This window comes from Lissotriton helveticus, chromosome 9, assembly GCF_964261635.1.
Source record: "Lissotriton helveticus chromosome 9, aLisHel1.1, whole genome shotgun sequence".
Classification (NCBI taxonomy): Eukaryota; Metazoa; Chordata; class Amphibia; order Caudata; family Salamandridae; genus Lissotriton; species Lissotriton helveticus.
In genome coordinates, this window is record NC_136070.1 from 458700749 (window position 1) to 458719542 (window position 18794).

At 41.2% G+C, this 18794-nt stretch overlaps 1 protein-coding gene across 1 annotated transcript in view; it reads right to left on the bottom strand.

The window, feature by feature from the left end:
• The window catches only part of TMEM179 (transmembrane protein 179), a 165599-nt gene that overhangs the window by 71382 nt on the left and 75423 nt on the right, over positions 1 to 18794 (bottom strand). The window contains exon 2 of the mRNA XM_078660273.1: positions 5210 to 5347. Coding sequence (XP_078516399.1) covers positions 5210 to 5347 — 138 coding nt within the window. The remainder of the gene's footprint in view (positions 1 to 5209; positions 5348 to 18794) is intronic.

Sequence of the window (18794 nt, forward strand, 5' to 3'; positions counted from 1 at the left end):
GAATGGAATTCAGGAAAATGTAAGTCTTATTAGTTATGTATTATTCATGAAAAATATATATTTGTAGGCAAGGACCACTTTAACTAAATTGTACAGACAAAACTGCAAAATAGTTAGTTTAAATTTCCATAGTAGAGCCAAATTGTTGGGTACCTTAGCCCAATTTCCCCAAAATATACAAAGAAGGTGGCTGGCAGTCATGAGAAAAATAACAATTGATTGATGGAATGCTGAACAATGTCAAACATTCACCCCTAGTGCAGAGATCCGGGTAAAAATCCATTGTTTATTTGCTCACCACACCATTCCAGTTTGGATCCAGTCATATGCAAATCAGTCATGACCCTGCTCCCCATGAAAACAGTCCAGCTCGTATTGCCAGGCCAGGCCCTTGGCAGACAGAAACCAAGCATCCTAGGACTGGTTTCGGGGTATCACCCCTCATCAGCCAGTACAGCTTGACTCTAGTGGCATGGTAAACTTGGGCCCCACGTCTGGTCATACCCATATCTAAGGGGTGATATGTCCAGAGTTGGCAAAGTTTTATGAGTGTGAGCTGGGGTGCTAAGGTATGGAAGTAAATCGCCGCCAGGAAAACTGAGATCTGCAGCTTTTTGTGTTCCTAGATGGGTGGGTGTGCTTCCCCTGGTTGGCATATAGAACTTTGAGAGAGACGGTACAGGAATATTGGTGAGAAGCTCTTAGCAGGATTCTGCAGAAAGAAAAAACACCTCATGCTTGCACCAAGTAGCATTGAAAACATAACACATATGCAAAACAATGCAATCCTTCTTGTGGTAGAATGTAAACAGCAAACATGAATTACACTTAGCAACATTAGTTAGGGAGTAAAACATGGTCATCAACAAATATACACAATTTAATGTTAGAGTCTAGAGTCTAGAGTTACTAGATTTAATGTTGGCGATGACCAGAACTTGCACTAGTATTTTGAGGTCTTATTTTGGTAAATACTGCTATTTGTGGAGAGTAGGGAGATGGTCAGGCATTCAAAGCATGTGAATGTTTTGTGTCAAGGTAGCTGCACATGAGATGATTTTAGAAGTTGATAGTCACACCACCGCCCATCTTTGAAGGTCTGTCTTTGTGAAAAATGCGGAAGCTATCCTGATGAAGTGTGTTTATTGTATGTTGGGAAAAAGGCTTAATTCAGGTTTCCATGATAGCTGACGTCTATGGTCCTTTAATGTAGAATACCAGAGAGAGAAGCATTGTTTGAGATGGCAGATCTGCAGATTATAAGAGCCCAGGTGAGGTTTGAGCTTATTGGCAGTTCCCATCACTGCATATGCTACCATGTCTTTCTTCAAAGATGAGGCAGGGTGACTTCAGAAAAATGTGTACTTTGCATGAATAGTTGTTGATTCTAAGCTTTGACATGCAGGCATTCTCCCTTAAGATCACGTTATTGGCTGCTAGAGCATTTCAGTTGATCCTTTAATTCACTTTAGAAAATGTTTCTTCTCAGGAAGAGAATATAACAAGCATTCGGAAAGTCAATAGGTTTGGCGTCGGGCGCCAGCCTTATGGCCAATCTTTTGTTTTACCATTGTTTTTGCAGTAGGTTATTGTTTGGGAATAAGCTGGACCCTCATCAATCCGAAAACAAATCAATTGCTACAAGCAAACACGTTTTTTGGCCTCAAACAAACACACCATACATAATACTCCCTGGCACTGGAGGGAACTGCTTACAAAGTCAATTATTCTAAAGAAAGAAAGAAAGAAAGAAAGAAAGAAAGAAAGAAAGAAAGAAAGAAAGAAAGAAAGAAAGAAAAAAAGAACAAAGGAATAAATGCAAGAACAATGGAAGGCAATAACAAAGGAAGGTAAGAAAGAAGGAAGGCAAGAAAGAAGGAAACATGAAAGAAAAAGAAAAAAGAATGAACGAAAAATAGATAAGGAAAGAAAGAGAAGATGAGAAAAGAGAAATATATGGAGAGAAGGAAAGGAAAAGAAAGAGAAGGAAGGAAAGAAAGAAAGAAAGAAACAGAGAAGGAAGGGGAGATTGAAAGAGAGAAATAAATATTGAAACAAGAAAGAAAGAAAGAAAGAAAGAAAGAAATAAAGAAAGAAAGAAAGAAAGAAAGAAAGAAAGTAAGAAAGAAAGAAGGTGAAGGTAAGCTAAGAAAGAGAGAAGGAAGAACAAAGGAAAGAGATAGAGATGGGAAAAGAATGAAAGACAGCAGGAAAGAGAGAGAATGAAAGAAGGGATAAAAGACAGAAAGGCAAGAGAAAGAGAAAAAGAAAGAGAAAAAAAGAGAAGGAAAGAAAGAAAGAAGAAAAGAAGAAAGAAAGACAAGTTTGCGGAGTATTTTGAGGCAAAAGTGTCTGGGGTCTATGAAGAATTCTTCTCCATATCTAAAGGGATTAGCCCAGATATGACATCTGTCTCCTTTTCCCTTTCTCAAGAATTCAGAGATGTTGCTGGATTAAGTCAGACAACCTTGGATCATTTCACCCCTTAAACTAAAGATAGAACAATGGGTCTCTTGGAGACCACTGAATCAGGGTCTCTGTTGGGTCCATGTCCACCTTTTCTTTCATATGGTTTTCCAGAACCGTGTCTAGACACTTTACATATTGCTTGAAAGCATTCTGATATTAGGTTACTTTCCAGGTTACTTTCCAGTGGAAGGGAAACAGGTGTCAATTTACCCACTACTGAAAACTGGATACCTGTGATACTAAAAATGACATACCTATATCTTCCCTTATCAGCTAAAATACTGGAGAAGGCACTAAATGCAGGGCTCATGGCTCTCCTCAATACTCATAACATCCTGGATCCCTGACAACATGAGTTTAGGCCATCTCAGTCTGCATTGTTGGTCGCTACTGAGGAGTTTTGAAGGCAGGTGGACTCAGGCAGAAGGGCTGCGCTGATTCTTCTTGACATCTCTGCTGCATTTGATACAGTGAATCATTCACAGTTAATCACCTGACTAGAGGGGATCGGGATTAGAAGTGCAGCCCTTGCCGTCCTTTCTCTCAGACAGAGAACATAGCTTGGCTTTCATGGTTTTTGTTTCAGATCCCTTTACTTTACCATGTGGGGAGCTTCAGCGCTCCTCACTATCACCTACACTCTTCAGCATCTACATTACTCCGTTGGCAAAACGTATTAGATCTTATTGTTTTTGCCATAGTGTCATACGCAGATGACACACAAATTGTTGTGTCCATCTCCTTGGATGTGGACACTGTTGCTAGTAAATTTTAAGATTGCCTGCCTAATATTATCACCTGGATGCAAGAAAATTGTCTTAAATTGAATCCTGAAAAAAAGTTGTCCTCTTTGGTTCCAACAACTCTTCCTGGAACATGTCTTGGTGGCCTTCCAGTGAAAAATCTCGGGTGTGGTTTGATGAACCACATCCCGAACACCGTTTTTCAGAACGGGTTTTTCTGATGAAATAAATTAGGTTACATTATCTTGTTTTCATCTGCTCAGGGTGTTGAGGAAGGTGTTTCTTTTCCTTCCTGTGGTTATGCGGACGTTGGTCATTGTTGCATTAGCCCTAGCTAGGACAGACTACTGCAATGCACTATATCTGGGCATCCAGAAAAGATTGCAGCTGAGGATTCAGTCACTTCAGAACGCAGATATCCATTTGCACCTGAGCATCCCAAAATGTTATCCCATTTCCAAAGACATTCATGACCTTTATTGGTTGATGGTGACCAAACGGATCACATTTAAGGCCCTCGGTCTTGTTCAGAAGGCCTTGTATAGGGGAGCATATTTTCGGAAGTCCTTTTTCTGGCACATGACTAAACATAATTTAAGATCTGGCAAAGCCAAATTAATGGCAGTTCCCCATAAAAAGAAAATGAATTATGTGGAGGGAGACGTTTTTCTTTTTTGGGTTGTAGGCTGTGGAATTCTTTGCCTCTCATCCTGAGATCCCAATCTAACAGAACCTTCTTTAGAAAATTGTTAAAAACCTGGCTGACGTCTAGTCACTCCTAATATATAGGTATTTTCACTTAAGTAACGCTTAACGCTAGGACGCCTCGAATATGCGTGCTTTATAAAAATGCTATTTACTTATTTACTTGTAACTCTTTTCTGTATTTCTAGTGTGCATCCTTCCTTGGACGAGAACTTTTTAAGCCCTGCACATGGAACACTTTATTGAGTAATTGCAGATTTTTTAATAACCCTGTTAATATCTATCTTATGGATTCTAAATCTGGTTTGCTGTTTTTGGTTTTGTGCCTTGATTTCAGAAATCCAAGAAGGTGGCAACGGTGGCCCCCATTGCTGAGACCCAGGCACCTGAGGAAAAAGTGAAAAATAAAATGATCCTTAAACCATTTTATTATCATTTTATTTTTCTTTCTGCTAAAGCCAGCCAAGTCTGAGCGGGGAAGGGCCATGACGAGAGCAAGGGAGGGAGTAGTGCACACTGTAAGTGCGCATGACAGTTTAGCCGGCTGCCTATGGATGGCCAAACAGTCATCCGCACTTTGATCTCTGTCCACCCGAGCTGTGTTGTACATCCGGGTGGAGTAGAGGCACTAGGACCAAAGCAACCATTAAACATGCCTGCTCAGGCCAATCACGGCGCTGCTCTCATGCTGTATTGCCAGTGTGAGAGCATCATCTCGATTGGCGTCTAGGAGTGTGAAGGGACTGGAGCAGAAGAACCCAGAGACAGCAGCGGGGCAGCAACAGGTCAGTGTTTTTTATTATTTACCCCCTAGCCCTCACACCTCCCCCCACCCCACCACTTGTTATGAAGGGGAGCTTCTACTGGAACGGGGAAGTATTCGGCCGGCCACACGAACTACCAGAACCTGTTTGCGACTTTATTAAGGTATATCTGACAGAACCATTGTTTTGTTTATACTGATGATTTGATGTTGAATGAAAAAACAACAAACTCTGAAAATGCATTAGTTTTTGTGCAGAGAAACTAACGTGGTTTTGTATGTAAATCCGTTTACCCAATATAAGGTAATTAAACAAGATATTCAAAGGCAAATCATTTTCATACTTATTTTAAGGAAGGAAAGAACATCACTGTGGTAGTTTAATCCATGTACAATAGCATTATGCTGTGATTCCTTCCATGTTGATTTAGTAGTACTCCTATTATGATTGTAATTCTAACAAGTGTATTTAGCAATAATGCAGCCTCTATTAACCCACACATTAAGAAAGGTTGTTTTCCATACAAACCTGTTTGGCATAGTTCCTTTTTCTGTTATAGCATCACACCACATGTTAAATCCAACACTGACTATGGTGCTCGCAATAAAGATGATAAAAACCACAAAGGAGCTGATCAGCAGATTCACGAAGGCATAAAAGAAAGAGCTGCAATAAAAGGAAAGAGAAATGTAACTCATAAACAGCTAAAACACTGCATCAGCAGTCTCTCTAAATAGCATGCACTGAATGTATACAGAAGATAAGTAGCCCCCGAATGTATCTGCCTTAATGAAATTCGTAATATACAGCTGGAACAAGCATTGGCAAAGACAACAGGTCTTTAATTTGTTAACAAATTCAACTAGCCTTTTCGAAATACCTGTGTACGCATTATGGCCTGATATACTGGAGTTCCCAATGCTTTAAGTTGCACAAAGCCCTCAACAGCAAGCCATTCTATTCGCTCGCCATTTTGCCCTGCTTAGTGGTACTACTGGTTTATATTATCCACTGGGATGAAGAGATAAGTCAGCCTCATCAGAAATCAGATCTATCAGCTAGATGCATCAAACAAAAATCCGCTCCCAAAGGGGCAGATTCTCAGAATCTGCCCCTTTGCGATCGGTATTTTTGCATTTGGGATGCATCATCCCAAATGCAAAAATCTCAAATTAAGAAATCGCTAAATTGCGATTATTTGCATTTAAGGAATCTCAAATTGAGATTCCATAAATGCAATGCATGAAAATTAAAAAAAAATAGCGAATTCGCTAATAGGGCAGGCAAATTACCATGAAGTACAACTTCATGGTAATTTGCAAAAACTTTGAGAAATGCACTAAAGTGCATTTTTCAAAGTTTCATGTTGCGCACACACATGCCCTAAGAGCATGTGTGTGCGCAACATATGTGCACAGATCAATTTCAGGGGTGCAACAGGGTGTCCTTTGGACACCCCTGCACCCTTGAAATCGCAATCTCAATTTGCGATTCGCTAATTGCAATTCACAAATTGAGATTGTCTTCCCATTCATTCCTATGGGCCACTAGGCCCATACGAATGAATGGGGAGGTATTCCTTAATTGCGACTCGCAATTTGCGAGTCGCAATTAAGGAATTCTAGGAAATCGCGGCGAATGGCGAATCAATATTTTTCGCTATTAAGGAATCGCAAAATGGGTTGTTGATGCATCTGGGGGTATGTCCTTCAAGTTGCACACATGCCTGCTGCAATTACTGTGCATTTTTAACGGCACCTTAGACTAATAATTCCCAAGGATTTTGTTTATAATCCTCTGAAGGAAGAAGGTTTGCGCTTGCGGTTACAGTAGCATGAGAGAACATTATTTAGTTATCCGCAGACGGAAGAAAAGCTTATTCAGACACATCAGAATTCAAGCATGCAACTTTAGCTTTCACTTAGTTCTCCGCAGGAGAAGCACTAATCCACTGAATTTTTCTCCAGCATGGTACCCTACCACTTCATCATCCAACGAAGAGTGAGCGGCCTCAGCCTCATCAGGATTTAAACCTGTACCCATCTTTCTAGCACAAATCTCTGCACAGTTACATTAACAAATCGTTTTTAGCACAAATCACTGCTACAGTTACATTAACAAATCGTACCTGCTTACCAGCACGTTACCTAAACCAATGACAATAGTTTTATTGATTTATTTATTTATTTATTAAGGAGTTTTATTTAGCGCTAGCCAGACCCAAAGGTATCGGAGCGCTTTACAATACTTTGTAAAAAAGGAAAACACAAATTATAGCAGTGAAACCACAAGGTGCAGAAGAGGGCTCTGCGCGTTGTATAATGATAGAGGGAAGGTTTCATAGTCTCGTAATAGTGAACACAGTTGTTCTAGCTGAGCAACCTTCCGATCCAGGGGATGGTGGGGGAGGAGGCGGGCTAGGCTTGAGGTAGAGGTCTTGGTTGTACAGTGTCATAGTGCAGTGATGTGCACAATTGTGAGTTTGGGTTTCAATCTATACATTTGGGAAGGAACGATTGAGGTAGAGGTCTTTGAGCTGCCTTTTGAATTTTAGAAAGGAGGAGATCATCCTGAATGTGGACGTGCATGGAGTTCCATATTTTGGGCGCATTTCCAGAGAAGGATCTGGCTGCAGTTTTTTGTTTGCAGTTTTTGAGGGGATGAGTTAAAGAGTATTGGAGCTCCTGAGGCTCCTTGTCTGACCGGCCTTCGTGAGTCTGGAGGCCAGGTAGGCAGGTTTCCCAGTGTGGAGGGCTTTGTGCGTGAGGCAGGCAGTTCTGAAACTGGCTCTTAATTCAACTGGGAACCATTTCAACTCTCTGAGTGCTTGCGTGATATGGTTGTTTTTTTTACTCCAGTGACCATTCTTGCAGCTGCATTAAGAGTTGATCGGAGGGGAGCTAGGTGAGATTTTGCTGTGCCTGTGAGGGTAGCATTCCCTTAGTCTAATTTGTTAGTTTTCATCATCTTCAGAAGAAAGGTTTGGAATTGAAGCATGTAGCCTTAATTAGTAACACTGCTCTCTGCAGAAGACATATATAAGCACAGGTTATCTTGCCTGCATGTACCACATCTGAATATGAAAGACACTTATTTTTATGTTTTACATTTTCAGGTATCTTTCAGGGGTGGGCGAAGTGAAGGAGGTGACATAGAAGACGTAGTGTCTTGCGAGTTAGAAATGATGGAACCCTTTTGGATCCTGCTAGTCTCCGTAGAACTGTGATGTAAGAGTTAGAGCGAAATGCAATGAAGAATGGTTTAGAAAGTTGAATTGGAAGTTACACACAGATGAATAAAGTTGTCTAATACTAAGCTTCATATCCTTGACTGGCCCTGGGAGCAAGACATGGGGTGTGCTAGCAAGAAGCACCTCTCCCACTTTTGTCACAGGGGGTGATATTGCAGCACTGCTGGAAAACTAACCCCCAGTGACAAAAACCGGTCCCCACGGGCACCAAAACGGACCCCACCACTATGGCCCACCAGGGAAATGCCCGGTGCCTACTACAGCCTGTCCAACCTTGGAGGTCACTACAGAAGAGGTTGAAGGTGTAAGGGACTCGGGTTGATATGAAAGTATAGCAAAAGGGAGATCATGAACAGAAAACAATTTGCCACTAATTCATGGTGGTGGAAGGCTACTTTCATATTCGCTTGGAAGGGGGAGAGGATAATTTAAGTTGCATGTTTTCTCTGTGAGGCAAAAATCATTACGTTTAGCATGCTTTATACCAGAACAGACAACATGACAACCGCACAGGTTTAGCATTTCAAATCTCCACACTAAATAATGTAGCTGGCAGACAAACCTGATCTTGTCAATATAGTTGTGCATTAAATGGAAACTTATAGTCTATATATCCAGTCTTGTTCTCTTCATTTCCTGAATGCTACTGCAAACATAAAAAGATGTTGGAGGGGACATTCTTCTGGCCTGCTTTTCATCCACTTGCTTCTGCGGCAGGCAAATCTGCAGAACACTACTTCCTTAAGCTGCGTTCTGTGCATCTGTGCTTGGTGTTCCAGCCTACAATGATCATCATTGCCACGTATCCCTACCAACATCTTCCAGGGTCACTCTTGCTGTCACATGCAGGTGCAGCAACCATGGCCTGTAGAGCATCTTTTGTGGCACACATTAATGCAAGGTCACTTAGAGCCAACGAATCTGGCTAGATGTCACTGCCTCATCAATCTGGTCACTACAGCCATCACAGGTTAAGGAAATGCCGGCATGATCTAGTATAGAAAGCTATTATGAAGACAATCTCCCTGCCCCTTTGTATCATCATGCTAGACAAGGAGGGTTTAGCAGGAAACCTCTTGACGAAGGACACATTCCCATGACCAAAAAGTTAAGGTTTTTAAACACAATGTGGCCCACACTCTAGTCTCTGTCCTTGCTAGCTGGGGCCTCAAGGAGTCCATTTATTGGTGGAGACTGACAATTTTTTTTTAACTCCTTCACCAGTGCAAAATGTATACCTGTGCAGATGAACACTGAAAGACCCTTCTATATTATCTCTATATTCACCTTTTTTCATATAACATGAGTCTTGACAGAAGCTAAATCTGTTTCTATCCACTCCTAAATATACAAGAATTATACTTCAGGATCTGCATTATCTTTCTGACTTGAAGACTGTTTTGTTAAAATTAAGTAACATTTCTTCCTTAAACTCTCAAGATGTTCAGTCGCTCATGTTGCAAAAACCAGGAAAAACTAAGGGTCGTATTATCAAGAAAGGGCGATACATTATCGCCGCTTTTATCGGCAGGAAACTGCTGCTAAAGCACCGATAATGGGCTTGATAATATGCCCTTCTGAATTCCCATAGAATCCCAAGTTCTGTGGGAATACCCCTTTTTTATCATCAACAGATGTCATCAAGGCAAATAAGTAAACAGTTTGGTAAAACTCTCACTATTTGGAAAACATTTAAAACCGCTAGTATGGTTATTAGTTGCCCCTTATTTGTTTTTAAAATAAGAAAATTAACTGTTGAGTCATTTTTGAATTATCATTACTGTCAAATCAATGTTGTGGAGGAAATCGCGGGGATTCTCTTGTGAGGGGAAACTTGTCAAATCTGTGAAAAACGATGTGACAATAGGGAGCTTTTGGCAAGGTTAAATACAACCCAAAGGAAAAAAAAATTTGTAAGACACTAAGGGTAGATGTTTCTCTGCGTGATCTCTAGACAGTCTTGGATGTCCTCTTTTTTGGGATATGTCCTGGAACATTCAAAGTTGGTAATTTTTACCAACTAAATTATTAAGTGACTACATTGTGACCAATATTGTTTAAGTACAGCCATCCAATTTGGAACCACATCGAAAGCCACTAGTGGTATTTAGAATGTTTCATGACATTAGCGGCATTTGACAAATATAACTATGCAGAAAAAAGACTAGTGGGCCATCAACAAACAGAACTACACATGCAATCCTAAAGCAAGAAAGAAAATTTAGAGTCAGATTGATCTGCTTTCACTTGGAATGTAATGACAAACCAAGTGGTCAAATACATTGGAACAACTTCATCAAATGTATCAACCCCTGAGCAGCGATTTTATGTGCCACAATAGCACCACAGATTATGCGTGTAAGGAGTTGTTTGCTAAAATACAATATGCTTATTGTGATGGTAAATACAGTAATATCAGTCGTGGCCTTGGCATTTATAAATGAGTCAGACAAACACAACTTTTTTCTTTAGTTAAAAGGGAAATAGTGTTGCTCAGTCAAGGGCATATTAATTACTGAAAACAAATCTGCATCTCAGTGTTAGCAAATTGTTGACTATCTAAGTACTTTAATGTTCCTATGCGGATGCAATATCTTAGACCTGAGTTTGTTGATTTGAAAGTTAAAACTTTGAACAACTCCTCAAGTGTTAGATGTAAATTGCAGAGTAAATTAGTGATGTATCAAGCAATGCCTCTCATCAGTACTTATATTACATGCCTCAAAGAAGGTATTGGGCCTCATTTAGAGTTTGTCAGACAGGGCACTATCCCACTAATGTTGTAGAGTACCCTGTCTGCCACAATAAACGTCCATCCGCTCTGTTTAGTGTTTGGCAGATCGCCATGTTTATGATGCCAGTTCACCCCCTGGCATTGCCAGCGGAAACCCTACAACAACAGTCCGATGGAGTTGGGACCCTCGGTGTAGGTGCATCAGAATGTCCACCATATGTAGAGCAGACGATTTGATGCACTTTTATTTCTGTTTGGGACAGCCAAAGAAATCCTGGAGGTCTGAACTGAACAAAAATACCTCTAAATCCTTGGAGGAATCTCCCACTATATCTGAGTCATTTGTTTTTCAAACAAACTCCCTCTTTTGGAAAAAAACTAATTAGCAAGTAGCCACCTGAAACCTGAATTCTGCTCAGGCCTCTGCTCATCATACTTTCAGTGCCTTCAGTGAAGCCACAGTTGCAGAGGTTTCCCTGAAGGCAGAAATATCTCCACACGTTGGCAGAGATCTCCAAATATGATGAGCAGTAGTGATTTCTTACACCACTCAGACGGACAAGGGGCTTCCACCCGTACTCAATGTGAGGCTCTTTTTACTTTCTCATGAATCTTAATGATAAGGGATTTCAATGATGGCAGAGTGCCAGATCCCTGACAGATCCAGTCGGGGCTACTCCCCCAAAGCAGTAGTGGGACAGGAAGGGGAGAGAAGAAAAAAAAGATCACTTACCTGCTGGCTGAGCTCCGCCTCTCTTTCCTCCTCTCTGTCCTCTTACTGCCTTCTTTTCGAACAGGAAGCAGGCTAGGCACCCCTAAGTCAATCACAATACTGCAATGCATCGCTGTGATTGTCTGAGCACCGTGGTTTGACACTAAGATGTGAAATGGGAGCCAGGGCATGTTCTCCACCCAGGCTGTAATGCATCTTGGGTAGAGAACAGGCAAAGTGTGCATGAATGTTTGGCAGGCCCCAGAGGGCCGGCCAAACATTCATGCTCACTGAGGAGGGTGCCACCACTCCTCCCCCCCTGAGCAGCCTCACCCACTCCACAAAACTGCCCCAGAGCAGTAAAACAAAATTATAATTACATTGCATTATTATCATTTTATTTTTCCTTTTTTGCTGTGCTGAAAAGCATTGGGGTGACATTCCTCCACCTTAGCGGACGAGCCACCCCTGGACAGATCTTTAGGGTAACTACTGTGTAAAGGATTCCTGTTTAGACTCAACTGTATGCAAATGTATTCTAGATGGATATGCTGAAAAGCTAGCTTGATTCTGGGCATCAATCACCAACTTTTCGCACTCTTGCATTAAAATGCTCTTTCACCTCTGGATAGTCCCAAACATAGGTATATTTTAGCACTGTCAGTCATTTCAGACTTTTGATTCCAACGAGTACTTGCATGTTGTCATTTATATTTTCAATTGCTGATTTCTTTGCATTTGTGTGCACATATTTTGATTAAAGTGTATTCCCGTGGCATAGAGTCTGAAATTAAGTGGTGATAATGACACAACTGTTAGGGCCAGATGTATCAAAGGTTTTTACCCATTCTGTGTCTATGGGAAAATGTGTTCATACATATGGCCCTTAGTCACTTTAGTTTTCTTTAGTCTCCAACACCCAATATTTTAGTTCACTAGCGTTAAGAAGCTACGGAGTAGGTGTGCTTTATATGTAAATAAACGCAACACAGTCACAATTGTGTAAAGGCCAAGAATCTCCTGTTTCCATCCTGAAAAGGTGGAAGGCTGCTTTGAGAAGCACAGCGAAGTACTCAAAGCGACAGCGGCAATCAATGCAACACTGCATTGATTTACCAAAAGCTTGAAGCCTTTTGATTAATGAGGCCTTTACTACCTGCTAGAAAGGCTTCCCTTTGATGTAGTACTCAATTGTAACGTGTAAGACTGTTGGAAAAGAGCCGGCATCCTCTCTTTCACAGACTAATACAATGTAATAGATGGCTGCTTAGTTTTTTGACTCAATGTTATAGTTCAGTGTACGTTTATACCCTGTGTAATGCCACAACTGGCATTTACTGTGCAACAATGAAATTATGAAATAAAAGTAGAAAATAAAAGTCAGAGAAGTCTATTGCTGGCCAGGATCAGAAATAACAATTACATTGCCCTCTTTAACACAGAAAATTACCAGTTTAAATATTGTACATAACGTAACAGTTTCAATGTATGCATCTATATATGTCACATAAAAAACCTAATTTGCAAGTAATTTTTTTTCTCGCTGGAACATAATTTCACGGGGCCTTTACAATCAAACTGTAGTACCTTTTTAATTTTTATTTTTTATTTTCAGAACATTGACTAAACCACAAAAAGCAGATAATGGATCTAGAAGACATACATTTTATACAGCCCTATACTATTAAAGCTTGGGTAATTTCAAACAAGAAATAATAGGTTCATCACACTTTTATGTGTAAGCTTCCTATTTTTTAAATACTTTGAGAGAGGATATAGACATACAGCTTAGGCAAGTAACATTATTATAATTTAACAAAAAGAGGAGTACCACCTGAAAAAATGCTCACAGAGCGATTTCGGCTGGATGGTTTATTTACAGAAAGAAGAGAGTCCTTCTTTGTCTTTTAATAACCCCTCACTCACCGTCCTGGTCGGTGACATGCTTCATCATCGGGCCCACCTCGATGGCCGAATGCCACCAAGGTGTGCTACAACACCTGAAGTACAGTGGAGCTGGTATGTGAGTGATGAGTGTAAGAAAAAGAAAGTAGGTGTGTTAACAATTGTCCTGGTATGGCTTATTTTAAAAAAAAATTTATTCTTAAGACTACTGGACAATGTTAAAATATGTGTGTAGATACAATAATAGGTATGATTATGACCAAGTGTATCTGAAAGATATGTGGAGGGTCTACATGTTTCAAACCGTAATTGGAATTACCGGTTTTTCTTCAGGACCAAAGCAAAGAAATGGGTGGTCAGGGTACGCTAACACCCTGCCATACCGTCATTCCTTTGTGCCTAAGTAACAAAATTCGTGTTACCCGGCAAAACAATAAACAAAAAATATAACCCGGTGGTGGTTATCCTAGAATAAAAAGACCTGTGGAGACAAAAGATATCAATCACAAGAAAAATCGTTACGTGCCTGCAACGTAGTGAAGTGACGAAATCTCATGTCTTTATGCTTCATGATTCATCCCACACTGAATTAATGCGGACTAGTACAGTGCATTAAATCTAGGGTGCAAAGTGCTGCTCAAATATATAAGAACTGAATATTGGCGTAAATCAGCCGGATTGGCTTCCTAGCACACCTATCAATGGTAGTGTGCTTGGTGAAAAAGATCATTTAATTAATCACACGCATCCCAAGGCTCTAGGTGCGTGACTATGCAGCAGTCACATCATTCTAGGTGAAAGGCATAATGAAGTGTTTTATTCCCTCATGATTCAACACAGGACAATACACAGACAAACACAACAATGAACACACAGTAGAAAGGCTTACTCCAAATGAGGGGTCATTGGGCAGTACGGGATTTAGAGGGAAGGGAGGCCTGTGTTCGAAGACATATTCTGCAAGGCAAAATGAAAAAGGGGGCGAGGCTGAGTACCTGGGTGGGTGCTCGAAAAGTTCGAGTAAAGAAACGGAGGACTTCGCGTTTCCTCATAGTGCGGGGAGTGTCTACTTACAGTTTCAGCAGGTCTGGTAAAGCATTGTACCTATCGAGCCCCTCCATGCGCCCGTAATGAGAGCGAGCGCTAGGCCGGCATTAAGACGGCCGCCATCGCGGTTGTGGTGGGCGTGGTGGACCATGCGTAATGACGTCACACAGAGCCCGAGGGTTCAATACGGAAGCCTCACGGCGGCAGTCCGTGAAGTTGCCATGGTAACGCCGCCGTCAATAGAACAACAGAGAGGCGGCGTCACTAGTATCTTTAGTATTAAGCACTAAGGGGCAGTGAAGTGCGTAGCTGTTATTGGTACATAGGGACAGAGGTCAAGTACTCCGTATGGGTGATAACCACAAAAAAGGGGCGGGGGGGGGAGAGAGAGATGGATAAATGGTACTACAGAGGAGCCCTCACTTGGGGGCTGGTACAAAAAACATTGCGCATAGCGCTGGGCTAATAACATTAGAAGGGAGACTGATGGTATGTGATGTTAAACATATCGGAGATTATGACACAGTCGTGAGTGAAGTAGTTGGACAGCAGACTTGTGACCTATCAACCCACGTTGTATGATAAGCCTAGGTGCAGAGGTAATATTGTTTATAGAGGAGAGCAGGAAATTCACAGAACGTTTGCCCACTGTGTAGTATCATTCAGACCATTGATATGGGTAGATAGTCTATAGACCCATCTTTGTTCTTTCTCATAAAGACGTTTCTGTAGGTTTGGCCCAGGAGGTAGTTGTTCAATGATAGTCCATATCATGTCATTAGGTGTATGGTTCTTCTCTATAAAGTGGTCCGTCAGTCTGGTCGCACTTTTTTTGCAGCGGATTGTACTGCGGTGTTCGCAGATACGTTGCTTAATCTTACGGGTAGTTTTTCATTTTGCCTTGCAGAATATGTCTGCAGAATATGTCTTCGAACACAGGCCTCCCTTCCCTCTAAATCCCGTGCTGCCCAATGACCCCTCATTAGGAGTAAGCCTTTCTACTGTGTGTTCATTGTTGTGTTTGTCTGTGTATTGTCCTGTGTTGAATCATGAGGGAATAAAACACTTCGTTATGCCTTTCACCTAGAATGATGTGACTGCTGCATAGTCACGCACCTAGAGCCTTGGGATGCGTGTGATTAATTAAATGATCTTTTTCACCAAGCACACTACCATTGATAGGTGTGCTAGGAAGCCAATCCGGCTGATTTACGCCAATATTCAATTCTTATATATTTGAGCAGCACTTTGCACCCTAGATTTAATGCACTGTACTAGTCCGCATTAATTCAGTGTGGGATGAATCATTAGGCATAAAGACATGAGATTTCGTCACTTCACTACGTTGCAGGCACGTAACGATTTTTCTTGTGATTGATATCTTTTGTCTCCACAGGTCTTTTTATTCTAGGATAACCACCACCGGGTTATATTTTTTGTTTATTGTTTGGCCGGGTAACGCGAATTTTGTTACTTAGGCACAAAGGAATGACGGTATGGCAGGGTGTTAGCGTACCCTGACCACCCATTTCTTTGCTTTGGTCCTGAAGAAAAAGCGGTAATTCCAATTACGCTTTTGAAACATGTAGACCCTCCACATATCTTTCAGATACACTTGGTCATAATCATACCTATTATTGTATCTACACACATATTTTAACATTGTCCAGTAGTCTTAAGAATAATTTTTTTTCTAAAATAATCCATACCAGGACAATTTTTAACACACCTACTTTCTTTTTCTTACACTCATCACTCACATACCAGCTCCACTGTACTTCAGGTGTTGTAGCACACCTTGGTAGCATTCGGCCATCGAGGTGGCCCCGATGATGAAGCATGTCACCGACCAGGTCGGTGAGTGAGGGGTTATTAAAAGACAAAGAAGGACTCTCTTCTTTCTGTAAATAAACCATCCCGCCGAAATCGCTCTGTGAGCATTTTTTCAGGTGGTACTCCTCTTTTTGTTAAATTAAGATACCTAACCCAGGGGAATAGGAGTATTTTTCCGTCCACTCCGGTGGATCAAATCCCTTTACTCTCTCATTTTGTTTATACTATATCTTGGCAGCGCACAGCTGCGAGAGTTTTGCTGTCCTTCTTTGAACCTGTGACATTCCAACCTTCACACTGAACACACAGTATTCACCATGGGAGAAAATCAAGGCCTTTCATATTCCACAGAAGAGATTGACGCCATCATGGGCGAAATCTCTGGTTTTTCAGACGCTAGTATCTCACAAACCATATCGCAGACAGGTGATTGGGAAAAGCTGTCAGAGATGAAGGGGATCGCATAAGAACCATTCTACACGGTACCATTTTAAAAGAATACTTAACAAATGACATGGCCCCGAAAGGCCTGCTGGTAATGAATGCCCCACGAATTTTCCTGAATGATGCCACCTTCAGAAAAGATTGGGCCCTAATAGCGTGGCATTGCACGCACGATTGGATTGTGCTCATCCTAAAAACAGCTCTGAGACTATCGGAGGCTATCCAGATTGAAATACAAAAAACTGAATCACATATTAAAACAAGTATCACTGGGTATAAAAGGAAACTTGACGAAATAAATAAAGAAATCAATGAATACAGAGAGAATCTGACTCAACAAAAAGTCACGAAATTTCAAAAAGACTTGAAAAGGTTTACCTTTAAAAATACCTATCCTTACTCAGACCCAGACTTTAAACCACCTGAGAAATCCACATCTGATTCGGATGCTTCAAGCAATTCATCGAATAGTAGCAACGGGTCAAATACCAGCGGTAACAAACAGCGAGGCAGAGGGGGGAGAAGGGGGCAAAATCTTTGGCCTAATTTCAATCCACCAATGTTTCAAGACCCCTACAATCAACCGCCACATTTCCCTATGTATGGGTGGCAACGTCCTTTCCAACCGCATTTTCAACCTCCCCCGTTTCACCAGAACCAATTTCGACCCCCTTTTTTTCACAGGGGCCGACGGGGAAGAGGAAAAAACAGACAATCCAACCAGGTACACTGGGAGGAGGACGAGCCAGTGAGCAATCGAACAAAGAGCAAAGCAGGGCCCAGCAATACGAGACCCTAGTGACAAACCTTTCCTCCAGACCATTATCAACTACAGAAGAGAGCGTCTTGAATAAAGGTCTAGGCTTTGTCCCCACAGCACGTGTGGATAAGTTCCAATTACATTGCGAGTTGGCAGGTTTTTTCAGAAAGCTAAGACTTAAATCCTTTTTTGAAAAACAGGGTCCACCTAGAGATAATAAGATTGAAAATGAAACCGGACTTAGAATAAAATCTACCTTTATGCCACCTCCACATACCACCCCTGTGGAACTAATTGCTTTTGAACAGGCTGTGTATAATGATGTTGAAAAAATGCAGACCTCTACCCAATTTCAAAATATGAGTAGAGCCGAAAACACAGCATTAAATTAATTGCGTGCCTGTGAGACCATCATAATAAAACCTGCAGATAAAGGTAGGGGTCTGGTAGTTATGGATATAACTACATACCGCGAGGAATGCCTCAGACTTCTCAGTGACAACAAAAATTACCAAATCCTGGATTCAGATCCAACCAATGAATTGAAAACAGAAATTGTGCAACTAGTGGAAACTGCAGAAGTAGCTGGCAAGATATCCAAACAGGAAGCAGACTGTCTATGTACCACAGAAGAGAAAATCCCATATTTTTACATACTTCCTAAAATGCATAAGGGCAGGCTACCACCACCAGGACGCCCAATTGTATCAGGGATTGGATCTTTACTAGAACCTCTGTCTAGGTTTTGTGACTTCTTTTTAAAGACTATTGTTCAAAACACTGTTACCTACTTACAAGACACCAAGAGCCTACTAAATCAATTGCAGAATCTGGTGGTAGACGAGAATACTGTGTTACTAAGTTTCGACATTGAAAGTCTCTACACTAGTATACCTCAAGATGACACCATCCAAGTCCTTGAGAACACCCTGGAGCGTACCGAGTGGCCGCACAATACACCAAGAGCTTTCATCCTGGAATGTGCAAAAATGGCTTTGAAATGCAATTATTTCGAATTTGAGGGTACTCTCTATTTACAAACGGGGGGCACATCAATGGGAAGTGTTTTTGCGCCTAGCGTAGCCGGACTATACGTCCACGACTTTGAACAGAAATTCATCCTTAATGACACTAACCCCTTTCGTGAAAATTTGACTTTCTGGAAACGTTATATCGACGACGTCCTAGCAATTTGGCAAGGACCCACCGAACGATTGGATCAATTCATCTCTTGGATTAACACCTGTGATGGCAACCTGAGATTCACAAACTGCTATGACAGAGAAAAAATTGTGTTCCTGGATGTGGTGATTAGCAAAGAGAACAACCGACTAGAGACACGAACTCATTACAAACCAACTGCAAAAAACAATCTATTAAGGTTTGAGAGTTTCCACCCTCGTCCACTCAGGTAAAATTTACCATATG